Source organism: Nicotiana tomentosiformis, chromosome 1, assembly GCF_000390325.3.
Source record: "Nicotiana tomentosiformis chromosome 1, ASM39032v3, whole genome shotgun sequence".
Taxonomy (NCBI): Eukaryota; Viridiplantae; Streptophyta; class Magnoliopsida; order Solanales; family Solanaceae; genus Nicotiana; species Nicotiana tomentosiformis.
Genome location: NC_090812.1, coordinates 87,775,264 through 87,793,528, shown reverse-complemented (window position 1 = coordinate 87,793,528; position 18,265 = coordinate 87,775,264). Strand labels below are relative to the sequence as shown.

The 18,265-nt window shown below is 38.4% G+C and overlaps 1 protein-coding gene across 3 annotated transcripts in view; it reads right to left on the bottom strand.

Annotated features, from left to right (window-relative positions):
* Window positions 1-2,503: 2,503 nt before the first annotated feature.
* Window positions 2,504-18,265, bottom strand: part of LOC104106131 (structural maintenance of chromosomes protein 5) — a 30,895-nt gene continuing 15,133 nt past the window's right edge. For all 3 annotated transcript variants that reach the window (XM_070187043.1, XM_070187037.1, XM_070187047.1), the window contains 9 exons: window positions 17,497-17,613; window positions 16,527-16,604; window positions 15,487-15,586; window positions 15,354-15,408; window positions 4,516-4,564; window positions 4,352-4,439; window positions 4,201-4,273; window positions 2,942-3,045; window positions 2,504-2,853 (listed from right to left, as the gene is read on the bottom strand). In XM_070187043.1, coding sequence (XP_070043144.1) covers window positions 2,792-2,853; window positions 2,942-3,045; window positions 4,201-4,273; window positions 4,352-4,439; window positions 4,516-4,564; window positions 15,354-15,408; window positions 15,487-15,586; window positions 16,527-16,604; window positions 17,497-17,613 — 726 coding nt within the window. In that variant the 3' untranslated portion in view covers window positions 2,504-2,791. The remainder of the gene's footprint in view (window positions 2,854-2,941; window positions 3,046-4,200; window positions 4,274-4,351; window positions 4,440-4,515; window positions 4,565-15,353; window positions 15,409-15,486; window positions 15,587-16,526; window positions 16,605-17,496; window positions 17,614-18,265) is intronic.

Here is an 18,265-nt window from a genome sequence, read left to right as displayed (position 1 = left end):
TTTTTTATATAAAAGAAAAAATTTATATATAATTTTATTTAAATTCTGTAATTCTAGTTTTTCATATGCAAAGTTATTAATAATTTTATCTAATCCATTTAATTTCTCTTGAAATATACACGTTGTGGGACTGTATTAAAGTTTTAACCTTCTTTGAGTTATGGTCTAGAGAGTGATTCCCAAAAAGATATTTTTTCTCAATTTATGATCAACAATTTAATCGTACTTTTTTACTATAAAAATTTATACTTTCTCATTTAAAGCACTAAATATTCTTTTAAAAATAAATTAATATATAACCTATTAGAAAATTTTGAGGCCCAAAAAATTATGAGGCTCAAAGCAGCTGCTTTAGCAGCCTTACCCTTGGGTCGGCACTGCACGTTACGTGGTAGGGGTCGTTTGATTTGCCAACATGATATGGAGGTATCATAAATTTATAATACTATTAAGAGTTATTTGGTTCGCATTTTGGTTTTGCGAAGATTATAGTATAAAAATATTTAGGGATTCATAATTAATAATGATGAGATTGTTATATATGAATATTTATTCTAAAAGAGTATTATTGTCTTTTAATAGTTTAATCATTATATTGCTAATACATGTGTTTTTATTTCAAATTATATTTTCACATAAAATAATATATAATTTCTCGAACAACTTAATGACGATATTATTTAATACTGTCAATTAAAACAGTGTAAGTTATGAGGCGGTTGTTTTTCTTATGCGGCTCATTATACATTTACTATTTTATACGAAATTTATGTTGAAATTAATTATTCATATACCGTCAACCGGACGACCCTTAATTGGGTAATTAATCCCTATACATTAAGTACTATTCTGTAGGACATCCTTACTTTTGCTATGTACTTTGATTCCTAACTTATTGGATTCTATTCCGTTTATGTTCAGTTCATTAATCATTACTATGGTTTAGCTTGATGAATGTATTGATGTTGATTAAGTAAAGTGCAAGTTGAAATGGTTCACTTAGTGGAATAAACTCACTAAGTAACAGCCATGACCTCTTGGTTTACGTCGTGAAAGAAACACAAAAGCCACCAGCTACCTGCCAACCATTATGTCAAACAATTTGTTTTTGGAAATGGAAAATGCTAAAATAAACTATTTTTTAATTATAAAAACACGACCATCTTACTAGGAAAGACAAAAAAGAAAACGGTGTCCAATAAACTGAAATGAAGTGATTATAATATAAGTAATTTTAAAATATATAAATTTCAATTTTAAAAGGTATAGAAATGACTCCTAAACCAAAAAGAGAAAATTACATTATAATACAGTACACCAATATACATTGTAACCGAATGACTCATATCCAGCTTTACAAAGCTATTGCCGAAATAGGTTCTCGAAATCGCTATTTAGATTATTATTTTTTAAAGCTCAAACGTTTAACCCAATTTATGAATCAACAATTGTAACTCAAACATTAGTTCTAAAAATTACTATTTGGGTGGTGAAAATTAAATTTTAAAGGTAATCCACCATCGTTAAATAAGCAAACAAGTGGTTTTTAAGTTTTGAATCTGATTTTGTGAGAAATTTAGAGTGAGTGTTATTTTGACTTATTAGAAATAGTCTAAGGAGATTTGAATTGATTTTGAATAAGAATTGCAATTTAAAATCATAAAAGAATTTCGTCTAGAAACACGTAAACACTTTTATACAATGTTATACCCTTTTATACAAGACAAGTACATTATGTACATGGGTGTATAAAAGTGTATAAAGATATATAAGCACAGTAGCGAAAAGTATGTTGGCGATACACTATGTTTATAGGTGAGAAATTCACCAAATTTCTGTAAAACAATGTATCAACCTTGTATATAATAGTATATAAAAGGTGTTTATACACCCCTATACACAATTATACAATATTTACAATATTATACAAATATATCTTATCAATAGAGCTCACGTCTTCTTCTTCGTCCTTGAAACTCTTCTGAAGTCTCCATCTTTAATGTTAGTTTAAGGGATGAAAGAAAATTAAGTTATATTAAAAATAGGCCAAATTGGATAAAAAGGTAAAATATGGGCCTAATTTGGTTGAAATGATGCATCAGCTGATAAGAGTAATTTTCCAACCAAAAATTAGATGCTCTACCTTTATACTGAGACCCCTTCACTCTTGTTGGATCTAAAAGAGTACAAGATAAGCTATAAAAAAGAGACTGAATAAAGATCTTTTGTGCTCTCTACAAAATTCACCGAGAACAGGAGAATTCAAAGCTAAAAGAACGTATGGAGCCAAATATAGCTTATTCCTTTCAGTAATAACGTAACAAAATGCATAAAGTGACAATAACTCACGCGTAACCATTTTGCATATTATGGGTCCGAAAAATTTTACTTTTCGAAGTTAAAAGAATATCTTGAAAGGGACTAGAATGAAAAGCATTCCTTTGTTGTTCGAGGAGTAATAGACATTTATTTATCTTCTAGAAAAAAATAAACACTCTGAAAATAACAAAAGAGAATGGAGGACCATTTTAATGAGAGTTCGAACAGAGGAGTACCTGAGAACAGACGTATTTTCTATGTTACAATAAACAAGGGTAGCATATTATGAATTAAGCGTACAAAAGAATTATGTTATTTTAGAACAAGGGCCAGTAATAACAGATTTTTCAAAAAACATAGCTGAGCGACCATGATTCAGCTTGTAACTAGCGCAATGGCAGATCAACAAGGAAGCAAATTTTTCTTATGGACAATTCCTGTTCGAATCTACCTAAAGTATTTCTGCTTCTAGTCAGCGACAACGTTCCTCCATTAGTCCCATCACAGACCTCCAGCATTCTCCACCACTCCAAGCTGCAATTTAGAACCGGAAAGAAGGCATTTAGTAACTGGTTAACGTTATGACTACAAACATATGGTATTGGTTCAAGTGCTTGGAAACCTTTGGATGGCTGCTCAATCCAAGGACCATTCATTACAGTCAAAATGCTGCATGCTTCGCTGTATTCCAGATTAGGGAGCAACTTTGGAGTAAGCAAAAAGCACCTGCACAGGAATTGACAGAATCAGAAATAGGCGGACAAGGACTAGTTCCATCAACTTCTCAAAGATATGCAGGAAGGGGATTGGCAGGACAAGGAATGGCTACCTAGACAAAGAATATTCACGTTAATATAAAGAAATCAAAACTGCATATGGATATGCTCCTTCTGATAGAGTAGTTGACTGTTCAAGAGTTCATGGAAAATACGTCATCCATAAAAATTAATATTTGACGTTTCTCAGCGTAGAAGGGTGAAAACAAATGGATCCCTTGTCTTTATATCTGTGTCCTTGCCGCAGAAGCTTGGTGATCAGTGGTGTCTATGCACTCTGATAGCAGTTGCGAAGGGATCTCTCTCGAGGGGCTAGCCATTATATTACGTTTACTATTGCTGATTACTCATCAGATTTCAGCCTAACTTTATTACATGCGCATTGGGATGACCACTGTCACCAATCAGATCCTAGAATCAACTCAAACAGGGAAATTAAATCTGCAGCCCTAGTACAACATCGTGAAGAAAATCTGATTGAGGATACTTTTCAAGTTTAACAGGGGCATCTGCATGGTGGGAAGCGAGGTGCAGCTATCAAAATACTGACGAATTCATTCAGATTTCTCGAAGGGCAAAAGGAACATGTTTGATTACTTGGAGCAGTATTTCAAAGTAGACCACAGGTATACAAAGAGAGAGATTAATGACAAATTTTCTTATCAAAATTATTACCGTCAAGATATAAACTACTAATTTCTAAGAACCTCAATTTATGTACTTTGCCATCTGAACTAAGACGTATTAAAAAACAATCTGGAGACCATTGAAGAAACTTATCCCCCTCTTAATCTTAGAGAATCAGATATATCGGCCACGTGAAAATTGTTGCAGATTAATGTATACACGAACTCCATATTCTCCCTACATCAAAGGTCATTATTAAAACTGAATTTCATGTAGAGATCCAAACAATTTGCAGAAACCTTCTAAAAAATCCCTAAGATGTTTGTTACTACTACAACGATTGAAAAAAGCATACACACGCCGTGTTCATTTATCACAAGGACATAAGCAAATTATTTCAGCGCATAAGTTGCTGCTGCTTTAGACATGAAATGGTAAGAGATTTATGAGAATAGAAGGTTAAAGAGAGTTCTCTTACTGCGGTGTATTGGGTTGGCTGGCAGCTCGCACTAGTTGCTGAAACATTTTCCTCTCATTGATAGGATCCATTCCTAAAAGCACAAATGTACACGATGGTTTCTTGCATCCAGAAAACTGAGAATAACATATACTGTAAATGAATAACTGACCTTGATTTATTTCATCCACCACTCTAAAGGGGCAATTTGTTAGGTCTTGCAGAGAAACTAGGTAAAGAATGGTTGAAACAGACCGTTCCTGAAAGGATATTGTATTATAAAGTTGATTACAGCAATCGAACTCACAGATCGAAAAAGTGGTTTAAGTGACATACTCCTCCAGATTGGTGGTGGGCACTTAGAACTTGGAGTTGTCCCGTCTCCCTGGTAATAAGGATACAAGAACAACAAACTGTAAGCAAACCATGCAGAGCAAAAAATATATAAACAAATAAAGAACAAAAACAGAAGGCTGACCATTCCAGTTTACCCTAGTTAGGACAGTATAGTACAGATATAAGATGACACACACCTACAGGTGGCTTCCAAAAAATAAGCCTCCCCATGGATGTGGAAGATTTGCACAACTACATGCAGTAAAAGAGTAAATTTCTTCTACAGATATGCAATGCATTTTGGGAATGGTACTGACCAATTTAAAAATTCCAAACAGGGAAGTAAATCACTCTGTTCTTTTTCTTTTCTTTTCTTTTCTTTTCTTTTCTTTTCTTCACCTATAGTACAACAGCCTACTCAATGCCAGTGGAAAGCTATGGCACTGGATGTCTATGCAGAGTTGTAAGCATTGCTTGTAAATAAGGTACGGGGGCAAATAACTACCAAAGGTGGATATGAGCCAGCACAAACACGGGTCTATGATCTAAAATTAACAGGGGGGAAATGACTGAATATTTTCATCAGCTATAACAGTGTTAACTACAGAAACAGGGAGAGAAAAGTAGATAATGAGGATAGATCACCTTAGATCTCCAAGCTTCTTAAAATTTTCCAGGTAAAATTGTGAAAGCTTACATGTAAAGATATAGACAGATCTCGGACATATTATTTCCAAAATTAGGGACAAGTGTTGGAGAGTACAACACTGAGAGCTGCAAGTGAAATTGCAACTTCCGCTGCATTATAACAAATTTAATAAACACAAACTACAAGAACCTAACTGCTCCCTGATCCTAAAAAAGCAAAATTATGTTAGGGATTTGGAAAAAGTTGAGACTAATTCCAGAAACAGCCAAATTTAATGAGATATTAGTGTCTAGGGAGTGAAAGAGGAAGTTGACGTTGCAGAACAAGAAAAATTGGGACATAGTTTTTGCTAAAACTACCGGAAAGTCTGTGTATAAGTCCCTACATAAGAAACACACAAATTTTATGAAAAAGCTGCTAGTGCATGTTGTTTGTTCTAGAACAATTCACGAAGTTAATGTCCAAATTTTCTTTCTGTAACTTCTCGTTCACTCTCATAATTCTGTATCAATAAAAAAAGTTCTATATTGTAAGTCTACTGCACTTGGGAACTCATCAGATATGTTACAAATCCAAATGCAAGCAAAAAAATGAGTTTTATTCTTCCCCATGAACCCATATGTCAAATGTCCAATACTGTCATATGTTCAGTGTCATAAAGCTCTAAAATAAATTTTAAACAGTCTTACAAATTCTTTTGTGATTTGTATCCTCCACATCCTGGATGGTTCCATGTGTTACAATAGCCTTGTTAGTTTATTGTTGTGCTATGAAATTCTTGTCCGCGTTGATTCAATAATAACATCTATTAACATATTTACGGATCCCAATCCTGGATATAGCATCCCACTTTTCAAAAAGAAAGGAGCAATAATCATTTTCTTGCTCTATCAAGAGGGTGCTCTCACCTTACCAACAAGCTGAGAGCTGATGGCTGTTGGTCACAACCTATTTTTCAATAACGATGAAGGTCTACTAGAAGGGAAAGGGCTTCCGGAGAGATGGTTAGATTGGATGGTGAACCGCTTGACTGACCCCTTTATAGTTCATTCATTAAGGTTGGGAATGGCTGGAACCAATCAGAAATGCAAAGCAAGCGAAGTCGGGAAACGGACCACAACGCAACGACTAGCACTCATGAGTTATTCAACTAGCCAATCATAGACATGGTCTCACTTGACAGTGTAAGAAGAGAACTAAGTGGATGCATGACAATTATGCCCTTCCTTCAACCTCTGATTCCAGATTTGAGATATAAACCAACAGCCGAGGGGCATATAGGATAGTGGATTTGCTTAGAATTAGGGTTTGTAATAACCCATGAATCTGCAGGTTTAGAACTCAAGGAGGGGCGATTAACCAAATTTTTATAGACAAGTTGAGACAGGGAATACAGGATAAAATTCAAATTCAACTTCACAGAATAACTAAGATCGAGACAGCCACCTCTCCAGCAAATAAGAGGTATCCGTCAAAGCGATAACATTTTGGAAAGGAAAACCTAATTTTACCCCAGAAGAAAACAAACAGGACAAACTGAAACTCCATCAAGACCATGAAGTGAATCCTAGTTGTCAGCTAGAGTATCTCGTGACAACAAAATGCAAGAACTCTTTATTTATGACTTGAGCTTTTCACGAGGCTAATAGTAAGGGTGTCTTCCATGCTCCGTAGCATCAGATGGGTAACATTTTGATAGTGCTGTCCTTTTTATGTTGGTCAGCATATATTATGAATTTTGTACTTTTTTCAGCACCGACCCTCATTACATACAAAATATTTGTTTTCTCGCAGAATTATCTTCTTCGATATCAACTTGTTAATTGCTTTTCCCGGAAGATGAATTAGCACATGGCGGAGTTAATAATACATTAGAGATTTGAAGACAGACCTTAGAGTCTAAAGGTTTCAGGTTGAGCATGACTAAAACAAAGTACATGGAATGCAAGTTTAATGACGCATCGCATGAGGCGGATGTGGAAGTGAAGATTGATACACAAGTCATCCCCAAGAGAGGCAGCTCAGGTATCTTGTGTCAACAATCCAAGAAAATGGGGAGATCGACGATGATATCAGACATCGTATTGGAACGGGGTGGATGAAATGGAGACTCGCATCTTGTGTCCTATGTGATAACAATGTGTCACCAAGACTTAAAGGTAAGTTTTAAAGAGGTGTTGTTAGACCAACTCTATTGTACAGGGCAACAGCCGAGGGGCACATAGGATAGTGGATTTGCTTAGAATTAGGGTTTGTAATAACCCATGAATCTGCAGGTTTAGAACTCAAGGAGGGGCCATTAACCAAATTTTTATAAACAAGTTGAGACAGGGAATACAGGATAAAATTCAAATTCACTTCACAGAATAACTAAGATCGAGACAGCCACCTCTCCAGCAAATAAGAGGTATCCGTCAAAGCGATAACATTTTGGAAAGGAAAACCTTATCTTATCCAGAAGAAAACAAACAGGACAAACTGAAACCCCATCAAGACCACGAAGTGAATCCTAGTTGTCAGCTAGAGTATCTCGTGACAACAAAATGCAAGAACTCTTTATTTATGACTTGAGCTTTTCACGAGGCTAATAGTTTTTTTTTGATAAGGTAAATTGTATTAATCAAAAGGGAGAGAACTCCCGTATACACAAAGTATACCAAAGACGTAGAGAATTTATATCAGAACATGATTCTCTACAAAAGACGCCCAATCTTCTATACAAGTAGGGGCTAAGTGAGTGCACCAAAAAGCGATCAAAGATAAAAGACTATTCTTAAGATGTGAAAAAGGAGACTCAATCTCCTCAAAAGCTCTCCTATTTCTCTCCCCCCATACTACCCACATGAGAGCTAACGGAGCGAATTTCCATGCCTTTTGCTTTCTTCTTCTACGAAAACCGCCCCAACTATATAACATTTCCTTTACAGTGCTTGGCATCACCCATTGAACACCAAAGAGATTCAGGATTGCCCTCCACAAAGTTGAGGACACAGGGCAATGCAACATAAGGTGATCAACTTCTTCTCCTGAGCTTTTACACATGTAGCACCAACTAACAAGTGTAATTCCCCTTTTTCGGAGATTTTCAGCAGTCAAGATCACTCCCCTTGCCGCTAGCCATGCAAAAAAACACACCTTCGTGGGCGCCCTAGGAATCCAGATCGAGGAGTATGGAAAAGTGGTCTCCTCTCTCACCAACATACTCTGGTAAAAGGACTTTACGGTGAACAAATCATCGCCACGCAAGCCCCATCTCCAAGAGTCGCAGGATGGCTGGAGCATGTCTTGCCCGTATAGCAGTGCCAACAAAACTTGAAGCTCCGCAATCTCCCAATCTTGCATGTTCCTCCTGAATGAGAGGTCTCATACTACCCTCCCTTCATGCTCCTTGCGAATCTGTTGGACCATCAGTTCCTTCTGGTTTGAAACTCTGAAGACGTGGGGGAAGGAGACCCTCAAAGAATCCTCTCCACACCACCTATGATTCCAAAAGCTGATTCTCCTTCCATCTCCCACCCTGTAAGTGATGTTACCACTGAATGCTTCCCAATTCTTCATGATACTCCTCCACATGCCACACCCGAAAGGTGTTGTGATCGCCTTGGTCCTCCAACCCCCTCCCGTTGAATCGTACTTTTCTACTATGACCTCCTTCCATAGAGCATGCTCTTCTACCCCGAATCTCCACAGCCACTTTCCCATTAAAGCTCTGTTAAATACCCTAAGGTCTTTCACTCCAAGTCCACCACACTTCTTTGGGGAAGTGACTGTTTGCAAATTCACTAGATGAAACTTTCTAGTTCCATCCGCCGCATCCCATAGAAAGTTCCTTTGAAGTCTCTCCAATTTTTTCTGTGATGCTCACCGGTGCTTGCAACAGGGATAAGTAATAGGTTGGCATACTCGATAAAGTGCTTTTGATAAGCACTTCCTTACCTCCTTTTGACAAATACCGTTTCTGCCATCCTGCTAATCTTTTTTCAACCCGCTCGATCACTGGATTCCAAACCGTAGCATCCTTATATGAAGCGCCCAAAGGGAGGCCCAGGTAAGTAGTGGGAAGGGAGCCCACCTTGCATCTGAGAACACCAGACAAGGCATCAAAATTAGTAACCTCACCTACCGGAAAAATCTCACACTTGCCGATGTTGATTTTGAGTCCTGATACTAACTGAAACCACTGCAGGACCTGCTTCAGGTAGGTCAACTGATCCATATCGGCATCACAGAAAACCAGTGTGTCATCCGCAAAAAGCAAATGTGAGACTCTTCGGGCACTTAGCACCCCAATCGGAGCTGAGAATCCTTTCAAGAAGCCTCCGCCCGCCGCACGATCCATCATTTTGCTCAGAGCGTCCATCACTAGAATGAATAACATGGGGAATAAGGGGTCACCTTGCCTGAGACCCCTGGAGCTGCCAAAGAAACCACACGGGCTACCATTAACCAGGACAGAGAATCTGACTGAGGAAATGCAGAACTTTATCCATCCCCTCCATCTTTCCCCAAAACCCATCCGCATTATAATGAAATTCAGGAACTCCCAATTGACATGGTCAAAAGCCTTCTCAAGATCTAACTTGCATAGTAAGCCGGGTTCTCTATTTTTCCTTCTGGAGTCTACAAGTTCATTTGCCACCAAGGCAGCATCCAGGATCTGCCTACCTTCCACAAACGCATTCTGGGAGGACGAAACAGTCGTGTCAAGAACCTTCTTGAGTCTGTTGGAAAGCACTTTAGAAATAATCTTGTAAATGCTCCCCACGAGACTAATAGGCCTGTAGTCTCTGATACAAGATGCACCTTCTTTCTTAGGCACAATAGTAATAAAGGAAGCATTGATACTTCTCTCGAAAACACCATTCGCATGGAAGTATTCAATGGCTTCCATCAACTCTCCCTTGATGGTGTCCCAAAAGATCTGAAAGAAAGCCAAGGAGGAACCATCAGGCCCGGGGGCCTTATCACCAGCACAAGACGACACAGCCTCGTGCACCTCCTCCTCCTCGAAAACCCTTTCTAGCCACTCGTTGTCTCCCTCCCCTATATGGTTGAACTCTATTCCCCCAAAGTCGGCCTCCAACTAACTTCTTCTTTATATAAGTTCTCATAAAACCCCACTATCGCCCCTTTTACTTCCTCATCTCCCTCAATCCTCACCCCATCCACAACTAAGGACTCTATGAAGTTTCTCCTTCGATTTGCGACCGCCACCCTATTAAAAAACTTGGTATTCGAATCCCCCTCCTTTAGCCAGAGCGCCCTCGATTTTTGCCGCCAACTAGTCTCCTGAGCTATTGCTAACTCGACTATTTCACTCTTAACCTCCCCCAATCTCTCTTTCTCAGATTCGTCTAACTCCCTCGCCCCTTCCCCTCTTTCTAAATCCCCCAATTCATGCATAAGCTCCCTCATTTTAACCTCTACCCTCCCAAAAACCTCCTTATTCCACCTAATAATATCTCCCTTGAGCAATTTGAATTTCTTCGAAAGCCGGTATGAAGGTGTCCCTGATACCCCATAGCTTGTCCACCATTCTTTCACCTTGTCACCGAATCCTGGGCATTTTGGTCTCCTGAAAACAAACTAGGTTGGCACCCCACTCCCTAACTCCCACTTTGATGATGGCCCTTTTGTTTGGGTCATTCATCCCCCTCACATTCCATGAAAGGATCTTAACTTCCATAAGCGACAATAGCCCCCATTTCCCCACCTCCCCTAGCCGAGGTCCCTTTCTCTTTGTCACACCCTCGCCCCCTTCTCTGATACACCACTACATCCCCTAAGTTATTTTGCTTAACACCTTTACCCAACTCCCTCTCTGCACCATCGTAAAGAGATTGTTGCTCAATCTCCCTCAACAGTTCTAACACCATATCTTCCTTCCCTGTAACAGATACACCTAGAAACTTCCCAAAGTTTAAGAGTTTGTCCTCCATCCAATAAGACATATCCCCTCCTCCGGTCCTTGACGAAATTGGGCAGGCTTCTTCTGTATGTGCCCTTTCCTTGCTACTACCAGAGGAATACAAGATCATAGCATTGCTAGCACTAGGAGTTTTAACCTTCGAAATGGTCTCACCATTTCCTTGGGGGTCAACAACCTCTGAAAATAACACCCCGCTGCTATAGGAATGTCCAGAACCATCAGTAGGGTAGCATGGCGGAGGAGAGCATGGAACCCTTGGTGGCATATTAACTGAAGATACTGGTCCGACACTAACATCAATTAGGACCTGCTCACCAATCTCCCCAGAAAAAGAAGAAACTTTGAGTGTGTCCTCAGCACAACTAAGCCCAGGAGCAGTTGAGTGGTTGATGGAACCGGGACCCACAAAGGTGGGGGGCCGTGGATTAACAGCACCATCCTCTGCCGGTTTTGCCCCTGCAGCGGCGGCCATCGTAGAGGGACACATGTCACTGTGTGAAGCACCATGGCCAGAGGAAGGAGGAACCACTATTCCCATATGCTTAGAAGCCTTACCATGCGCAGCTTGAAATAAACTGGGCCCCTTAGGATCAATTCTAATGGTAAAGGTGTCTTCCATGCTCCGTAGCATCAGATGGGTAACATTTTGATAGTGTTGTCCTTTTTATGTTGGGCAGCATATATTATGAATTTTGTATCTTTTTTCAGCACCGACCCTCATTACATACAAAATATTTGTTTTCTCGCAGAATTATCTTCTTCGATATCAACCTGTTGATTGCTTTTCCCAGAAGATGAATTAGCACATGGCAGAGTTAATAATACATTAGAGATTTGAAGACAGACCCTAGAGTCTAAAGGTTTCAGGTTGAGCATGACTAAAACAAAGTACATGGAATGCAAGTTTAATGACGCATCACATGAGGCGGATGTGGAAGTGAAGATTGATACACAAGTCATCCCCAAGAGAGGCAGCTCAGGTATCTTGTGTCAACAATCCAAGAAAATAAGGAGATCGACGATGATATCAAACATCGTATTGGAACGGGGTGGATGAAATGGAGACTCGCATCTTGTGTCCTATGTGATAAGAATGTGTCACCAAGACTTAAAGGTAAGTTTTAAAGAGTTGTTGTTAGACCAACTCTATTGTACGGGGCAACAGCCGAGGGGCACATAGGATAGTGGATTTGCTTAGAATTAGGGTTTGTAATAACCCATGAATCTGCAGGTTTAGAACTCAAGGAGGGGCCATTAACGAAATTTTTATAAACAAGTTGAGACGGGGAATACAGGATAAAATTCAAATTCAACTAAGATCGAGACAGCCACCTCTCCAGCAAATAAGAGGTATCTGTCAAAGCGATAACATTTTGGAAAGGAAAACCTTATCTTACCCCAGAAGAAAACAAACAGGATAAACTGAAACTCCATCAAGACCACGAAGTGAATCCTAGTTGTCAGCTAGAGTATCTCGTGACAACAAAATGCAAGAACTCTTTATTTATGACTTGAGCTTTTCACGAGGCTAATAGTAAGGGTGTCTTCCATGCTCCGTAGCATCAGATGGGTAACATTTTGATAGTGTTGTCCTTTTTATGTTGGTCAGCATATATTATGAATTTTGTATCTTTTTTCAGCACCGACCCTCATTACATCCAAAATATTTGTTTTCTCGCAGAATTATCTTCTTCGATATCAACTTGTTGATTGCTTTTCCCGGAAGATGAATTAGCACATTGCGGAGTTAATAATACATTAGATATTTGAAGACATACCCTAGAGTCTAAAGGTTTCAGGTTGAGCATGCCTAAAACAGAGTACATGGAATGCAAGTTCGATGACGCATCACATGAGGCGGATGTGGAAGTGAAGATTGATACACAAGTCATCCCCAAGAGAGACAGCTCAAGTATCTTGTGTCAACAATCCAAGGAAATGGGGAGATCGGCGATAATAACAGACATCGTATTGGAACAGGGTGGATGAAATGGAGACTCGCATCCGGTGTCCTATGTGATAAGAATGTGCCACCAAGACTTAAAGGTAAGTTTTATAGAGTGGTTGTTAGACCAACTATATTGTATGGGGCAAAGTGTTAGCCAGTCAAGAACTCACACGTTCAAAAGATGAAAGTTGCGGAAATGAGGATGCTTAGATGAATGTGTGGGCATACTATGAGAGATAAGATTAGGAACGAATATATATAGGGCAAAGTGGGAGTGGCTTTCGTGGTGGACAAGATGTGGGGAGCGAGTCTGAGATGCTTCGGACATGTGAAGAATAGCATAAACGCTTAGTGAGGAGGTGAGAGATGTTGGCAGCGATAGGAGAGCTAGAGGTAGACCGAGGAAGAATTAGGGAGAGGTGATTAGATAGGACATTGCACATCTTCTGCCCACCGAGAACATGACCCTAGATAGCAGAGCATAAAGGTCAACGATTAGGATCGAAGGTTAGAAGGTAATCGAGTGATTTCTCTCTTTTTTCTGGGAGAGCATGGTTCTAGTTTAGAGCACCTTATCTGCTCCCTCTTCTCCTTATCAATATTACTATTATTAGTCTATTATTATCATATTCTTCATTTTTATTACTCGTATTATTTTTTTGTACTTTGGTTATCTTTACTATTTTTGCTGTCAAAACGTTTCTTTTCTTCACTATTTTCATAATAGCTTTTTTACTCTTGTATTTTCAAACCTATTTTGAAAATGCTTTTATTGAGCCGACTGCCGAGGGTCTATCGGAAATAACCTCTTTACCTCACACAAGATAGGGCTAAGGTTGTGTACATCCTATCCTCCTCACGCCCTCACTTGCGAGATCACACAGGGTATGTTGTTATTGTGGTTGTTGTGAATGTCCTTCACTGGAGAACTGCAAACTAAGACTAGAACCCCCACCAAAGTCTAACATTTTACCTATATATCAATCAAAATCCTCCAGAGTTCAAGAATACTTCATGGATAAAGAGAGATTTTTTAACTGAGGTGCAATTTATAGTTCTCCACCCATAAGAATTTGAAAGTTCTTCAAAATATTAAAAACTGATTTAGGCAATAAGTGTTATACTTCATTTGTGATATGTTGCTATTGTTTGTTTATTGCTTCATTTTCACTTTCTTGAGCCGAGGGTCGGAAACAGTCTCTCTACCTTCATAAGGTAGGGGTAAGGTCTGCGTACACATTACCCTCTCCAGACCCCACTTGTGGGATTTTACTGGGTTCGTTGTTGTTGTTGTTGTTGTTGGACTTCATTTGTGATATACATATATCATTTATTATAAAAAGAGATGCAATTCGGATCTACAGAAACAAGGAAAAGCTAATATTTGTCATTAGCACTGCACTTTAGAGCTAACTTATTCCTTGCTAGTGTTAATGGGATGATACGATCACGGAGCTTACTCCAAATGTTGGCATTTTAGCATATTAGACAAGAACAAAGAAAAATGTGGAAGGCAGCTCACTTGGGCATCGTTTGGGCAACCAGGAAAGAGATTTTATGATCAATAACCTTATCTGGAAGCACAACTCTTTCCTACTTCTTGTATATTTGTTGGTGTCATGAAAACTTATGTGAATGTCGAGATGCTAGGGAATCTAATCTTTCTTTTGCTCATATATAAAGCCTACGATTTCTCTTCCCAAAAAACGATTTTTGAAAATAAAATAGGTACAATCAAAAGTAACAACTCTAATTTGAGTACTGTAATATTGAAAACTAATTTTATATGGCATCAAAGGAAGCATAAAAGTTCACCAATGAAGAACAAGATGATTTCTAGGCCCAATGACAAACACAATAAAAAGTACTACCTCTGTTCCAATTTATGTGAACCTGTTTGACTGGACACGGAGTTTAAGAAAAAATGAAGACTTTTGGAATTTGTGGTCCTAAACAATTCAAAAAGGGGCCCAGAGAATTTGTGTGGTTATAAAAGCTTCTCGTTAAGGGTAGAATTGTAAGTTTAAGCAAAATTGTTTCCAAATTTAGAAAGGGGTCATTCTTTTTTGAACGGACCAAAAAGGAAATAGGTTCACATAAACTGGAACAGAGGTAGTACTAAAGTTGCCAGTGCTCTTAGTGACACAAGTACTTCTCATCGGCCATCTCTAGAAATTGAGAACTCATTGTCACGAAATGCAAAAGAAATAATGATTTGAAATATCTGTTACTTCTCCGATTAAGGAAAGCCACAAGAGGCAACAAAACCTCAATTAATCAAGTAAGTAAGGGGGAATCAGAGCCGTAATTACCTGAATTTGACTTTAATTAGTATCCCATATTTGTCAAAGTCCATGTCATGCTCATCTGAAGATAGACATCGATCAATAAAGGTTGACAGAACTTCTCAAGAAATAAATTCTGCAAGGATTGATGTTGACATACCTAATGAAACTTCTCCTGCAACAGCCATTTCTTGGAAATTGCGGCTAAAAGTCTGGTTGATTTGTGAAACAAGACTTCTTAATGTTGGTAGCCACCTTTCCTGCAAAATCCTAGAATCAGAACATTTTTTGGGTATACTACTAGTCTATCACAATGTGTCTGCACTAGAGTTAAACACCTTGTAATTGCAGCAAAGATAATAGAAAGATAACAAACTAAAGGTGGAATTTTTCCTAAATTACCTAATATTTCCAATTCTTTGACCTTGGTTTTTCCCAATTGCTTAACGGGTCTCTTCTCCAAGAACCTATTGCTTTTTTTCCTTCTAAAATAACCTATTTTTATTCTTCTTTTTGTGTTTAAATAACTTGTCATAAGATATATTAGTACTAGAGAACAAAAAAGCAAACATCAAACTGATACCATTTTGAATCATTTCAGTTTAAAGACATTAAACACACACAAACACATATCGTTGCAAAACTTTAAAAATGGAATGAATAAAAGTAATCTTTCTCAACTAAGATTTTTGATGAGGCAGTTCAATTATAACAGCTAGGTCAACCATAAGGATGACGCAACACAAGGATGGGATAGGAAGGAGAAACGCTCAACTAAGTGCTCTTCAACTGATATCAGAGCTAGGCAGGCAGATATCTCAATGTCGAGTCCAACCTTCGCCCATCACCAAATTAATTGTAAGTGATTGGCCCAAAAAACAATTATGGCTCGCACATGAGGGAACATGTTGCAGACCAAACAAGTGCCCAGCTCTAACAGCTTCAGCTTTTAGATGAGGCGAGTACCTTTTAGACAAGGCAATTCACTCATTTAGTTGTATTGATGGATACATTTAAGGCCTTGAAATAAGAATAACATTGGAAAGAAAAGACAACCATGTATTACTATATGTAAAATGGGCCTTAATAAGCTCAATTAAATGAACCATCGTAGGGCTTAATCAGATACAACAAGCTGCTTATAAACATTAGACTCACCAGTTAACTATCAAAAATGCTAGAGAACCATAAAACTCTAACCTTTAAAGCATTGATTTCATCAATGAGGTTGCTTAATTTCTCTTCTTCCATCTCTTGAGTCTTTGAAAGAGATTCTATCTGCAAAAGATGAATTAGATGCAATCATTGTATATTTAAAAGGAAAAAAATGGAAAAGCAAATTACAACAACATACCCAGTATAATCCCACATAGTAGGATCTGGGGAGGGTAGTGTGTACGCAAACCTTACCCCTACATTTGTACCTTACCCCTACATTTGTGGAGGTAGAGAGGTTGTTTCCAATAGACCCTTGGCTCGCGCAAGCATAGGTACCACAATAATAACAAGAAAACAAGACGGGACAACACCGAAAAAACATATAAAAGCAGCATACACAATAAGATAGTAAGATGATCGAAATGTAAAAAAAAACGACAGGTATTCAAATAAGCCTACTACCAACCAAATGCGAGAGTACGTACTAACACTACCGGTATGAATAATCTAGACTCCCTAACCTACTATCCTAATCTTCGACCTCCACGCCTTCCTATCACGGGTCATGTCCTCAGTTAGCTATAGCTGCGCCATGTCATGTCTAATCACCTCACCCCAACTCTTCTTCGGCCTACCTCTACCTTTCCTAAGGCCCTCCAATGTCAACCTCTCACACCTCCTTACCGGAGCGTCTGTGCTTCTCCTCCTCACATGTCCAAACCATCTAAGTCGTGCTTCCCGCATCTTGTCCTCAATAGGGCCACACCCACTTTGTCCCGAATAACTTTATTCTGAATCCTATCTAATCTGGTGTGCCCGCACATTCATCTCAACATCCTCATCTCTGCTACATTCATCTTCTGGGCGTGAGAGCTCTTGGCTGGCCAATACTCAGCCCCATACAACATAGCCGGTCTGACCACCGCTCTATAAAACATACCTTTAAATTTTGGCAGTACCTTCTTGTCACACAAAACACCAGAAAAGCAAATTAATGAAACAAAAAATTTACTTTTTTCTGACGTGTTTCATACTCTTCTAGAACATTATGGTTCAGAAAAAGAATGGAATTGGCTTGAGAAATGGTGTCCTGGATAGCCGCTTCCAATTCCTCAATTGTAGATGGCATCTGTAGGGGAAATTGACAAGAAATGAATTAAACATACAGGCAACCTTGTCCTTGAGAACCTCAAACATTAAATATGCAATATCGAAACATCTAAGGAAATAACAGGCATACAGAATCGATTGATTAGAAGACAAAAGAAACAAGTCCTACCCATTTGGTGGACAGTCAAAAGAAAGAAAAAAAACCACATTAAAGTTGCTATGGAAAGCTCATTACAATGCAGTAGTAAATTGTCCCAACCTACTACTTGGATACACAGAAAAACCATAAGACAAAAGCTCTTCTAACAGTAACAAAATAAAGGGGCAGACAGATCTAGAAAAGAGGAAGTAGGCATGTGTAATAACCCCAAATCTAATTACGGATTATTTAGTAATTTAATAATAATAAAAAAGAATTTAATAATACAATAATAATAATAATAACTATAAAGGGAGAACATTAAAAAGAAGTGAAAGAAGCGGAACGCACAGAAGCAGAATGTGCAGAAGCAAAAACAAAAAAAAAACATTGTAAGAGAAAAGAAAAGAAAGGGATAAAAAAAGAAAAGAAAGGGAAAAAAAAAGAGAAAAAGAGGGGGGAAGGGGGGATAGGGATTCTCAACCCAAATTATCGAGGTAATGATCCTTAACTTTTATATAAGTGCGTGATT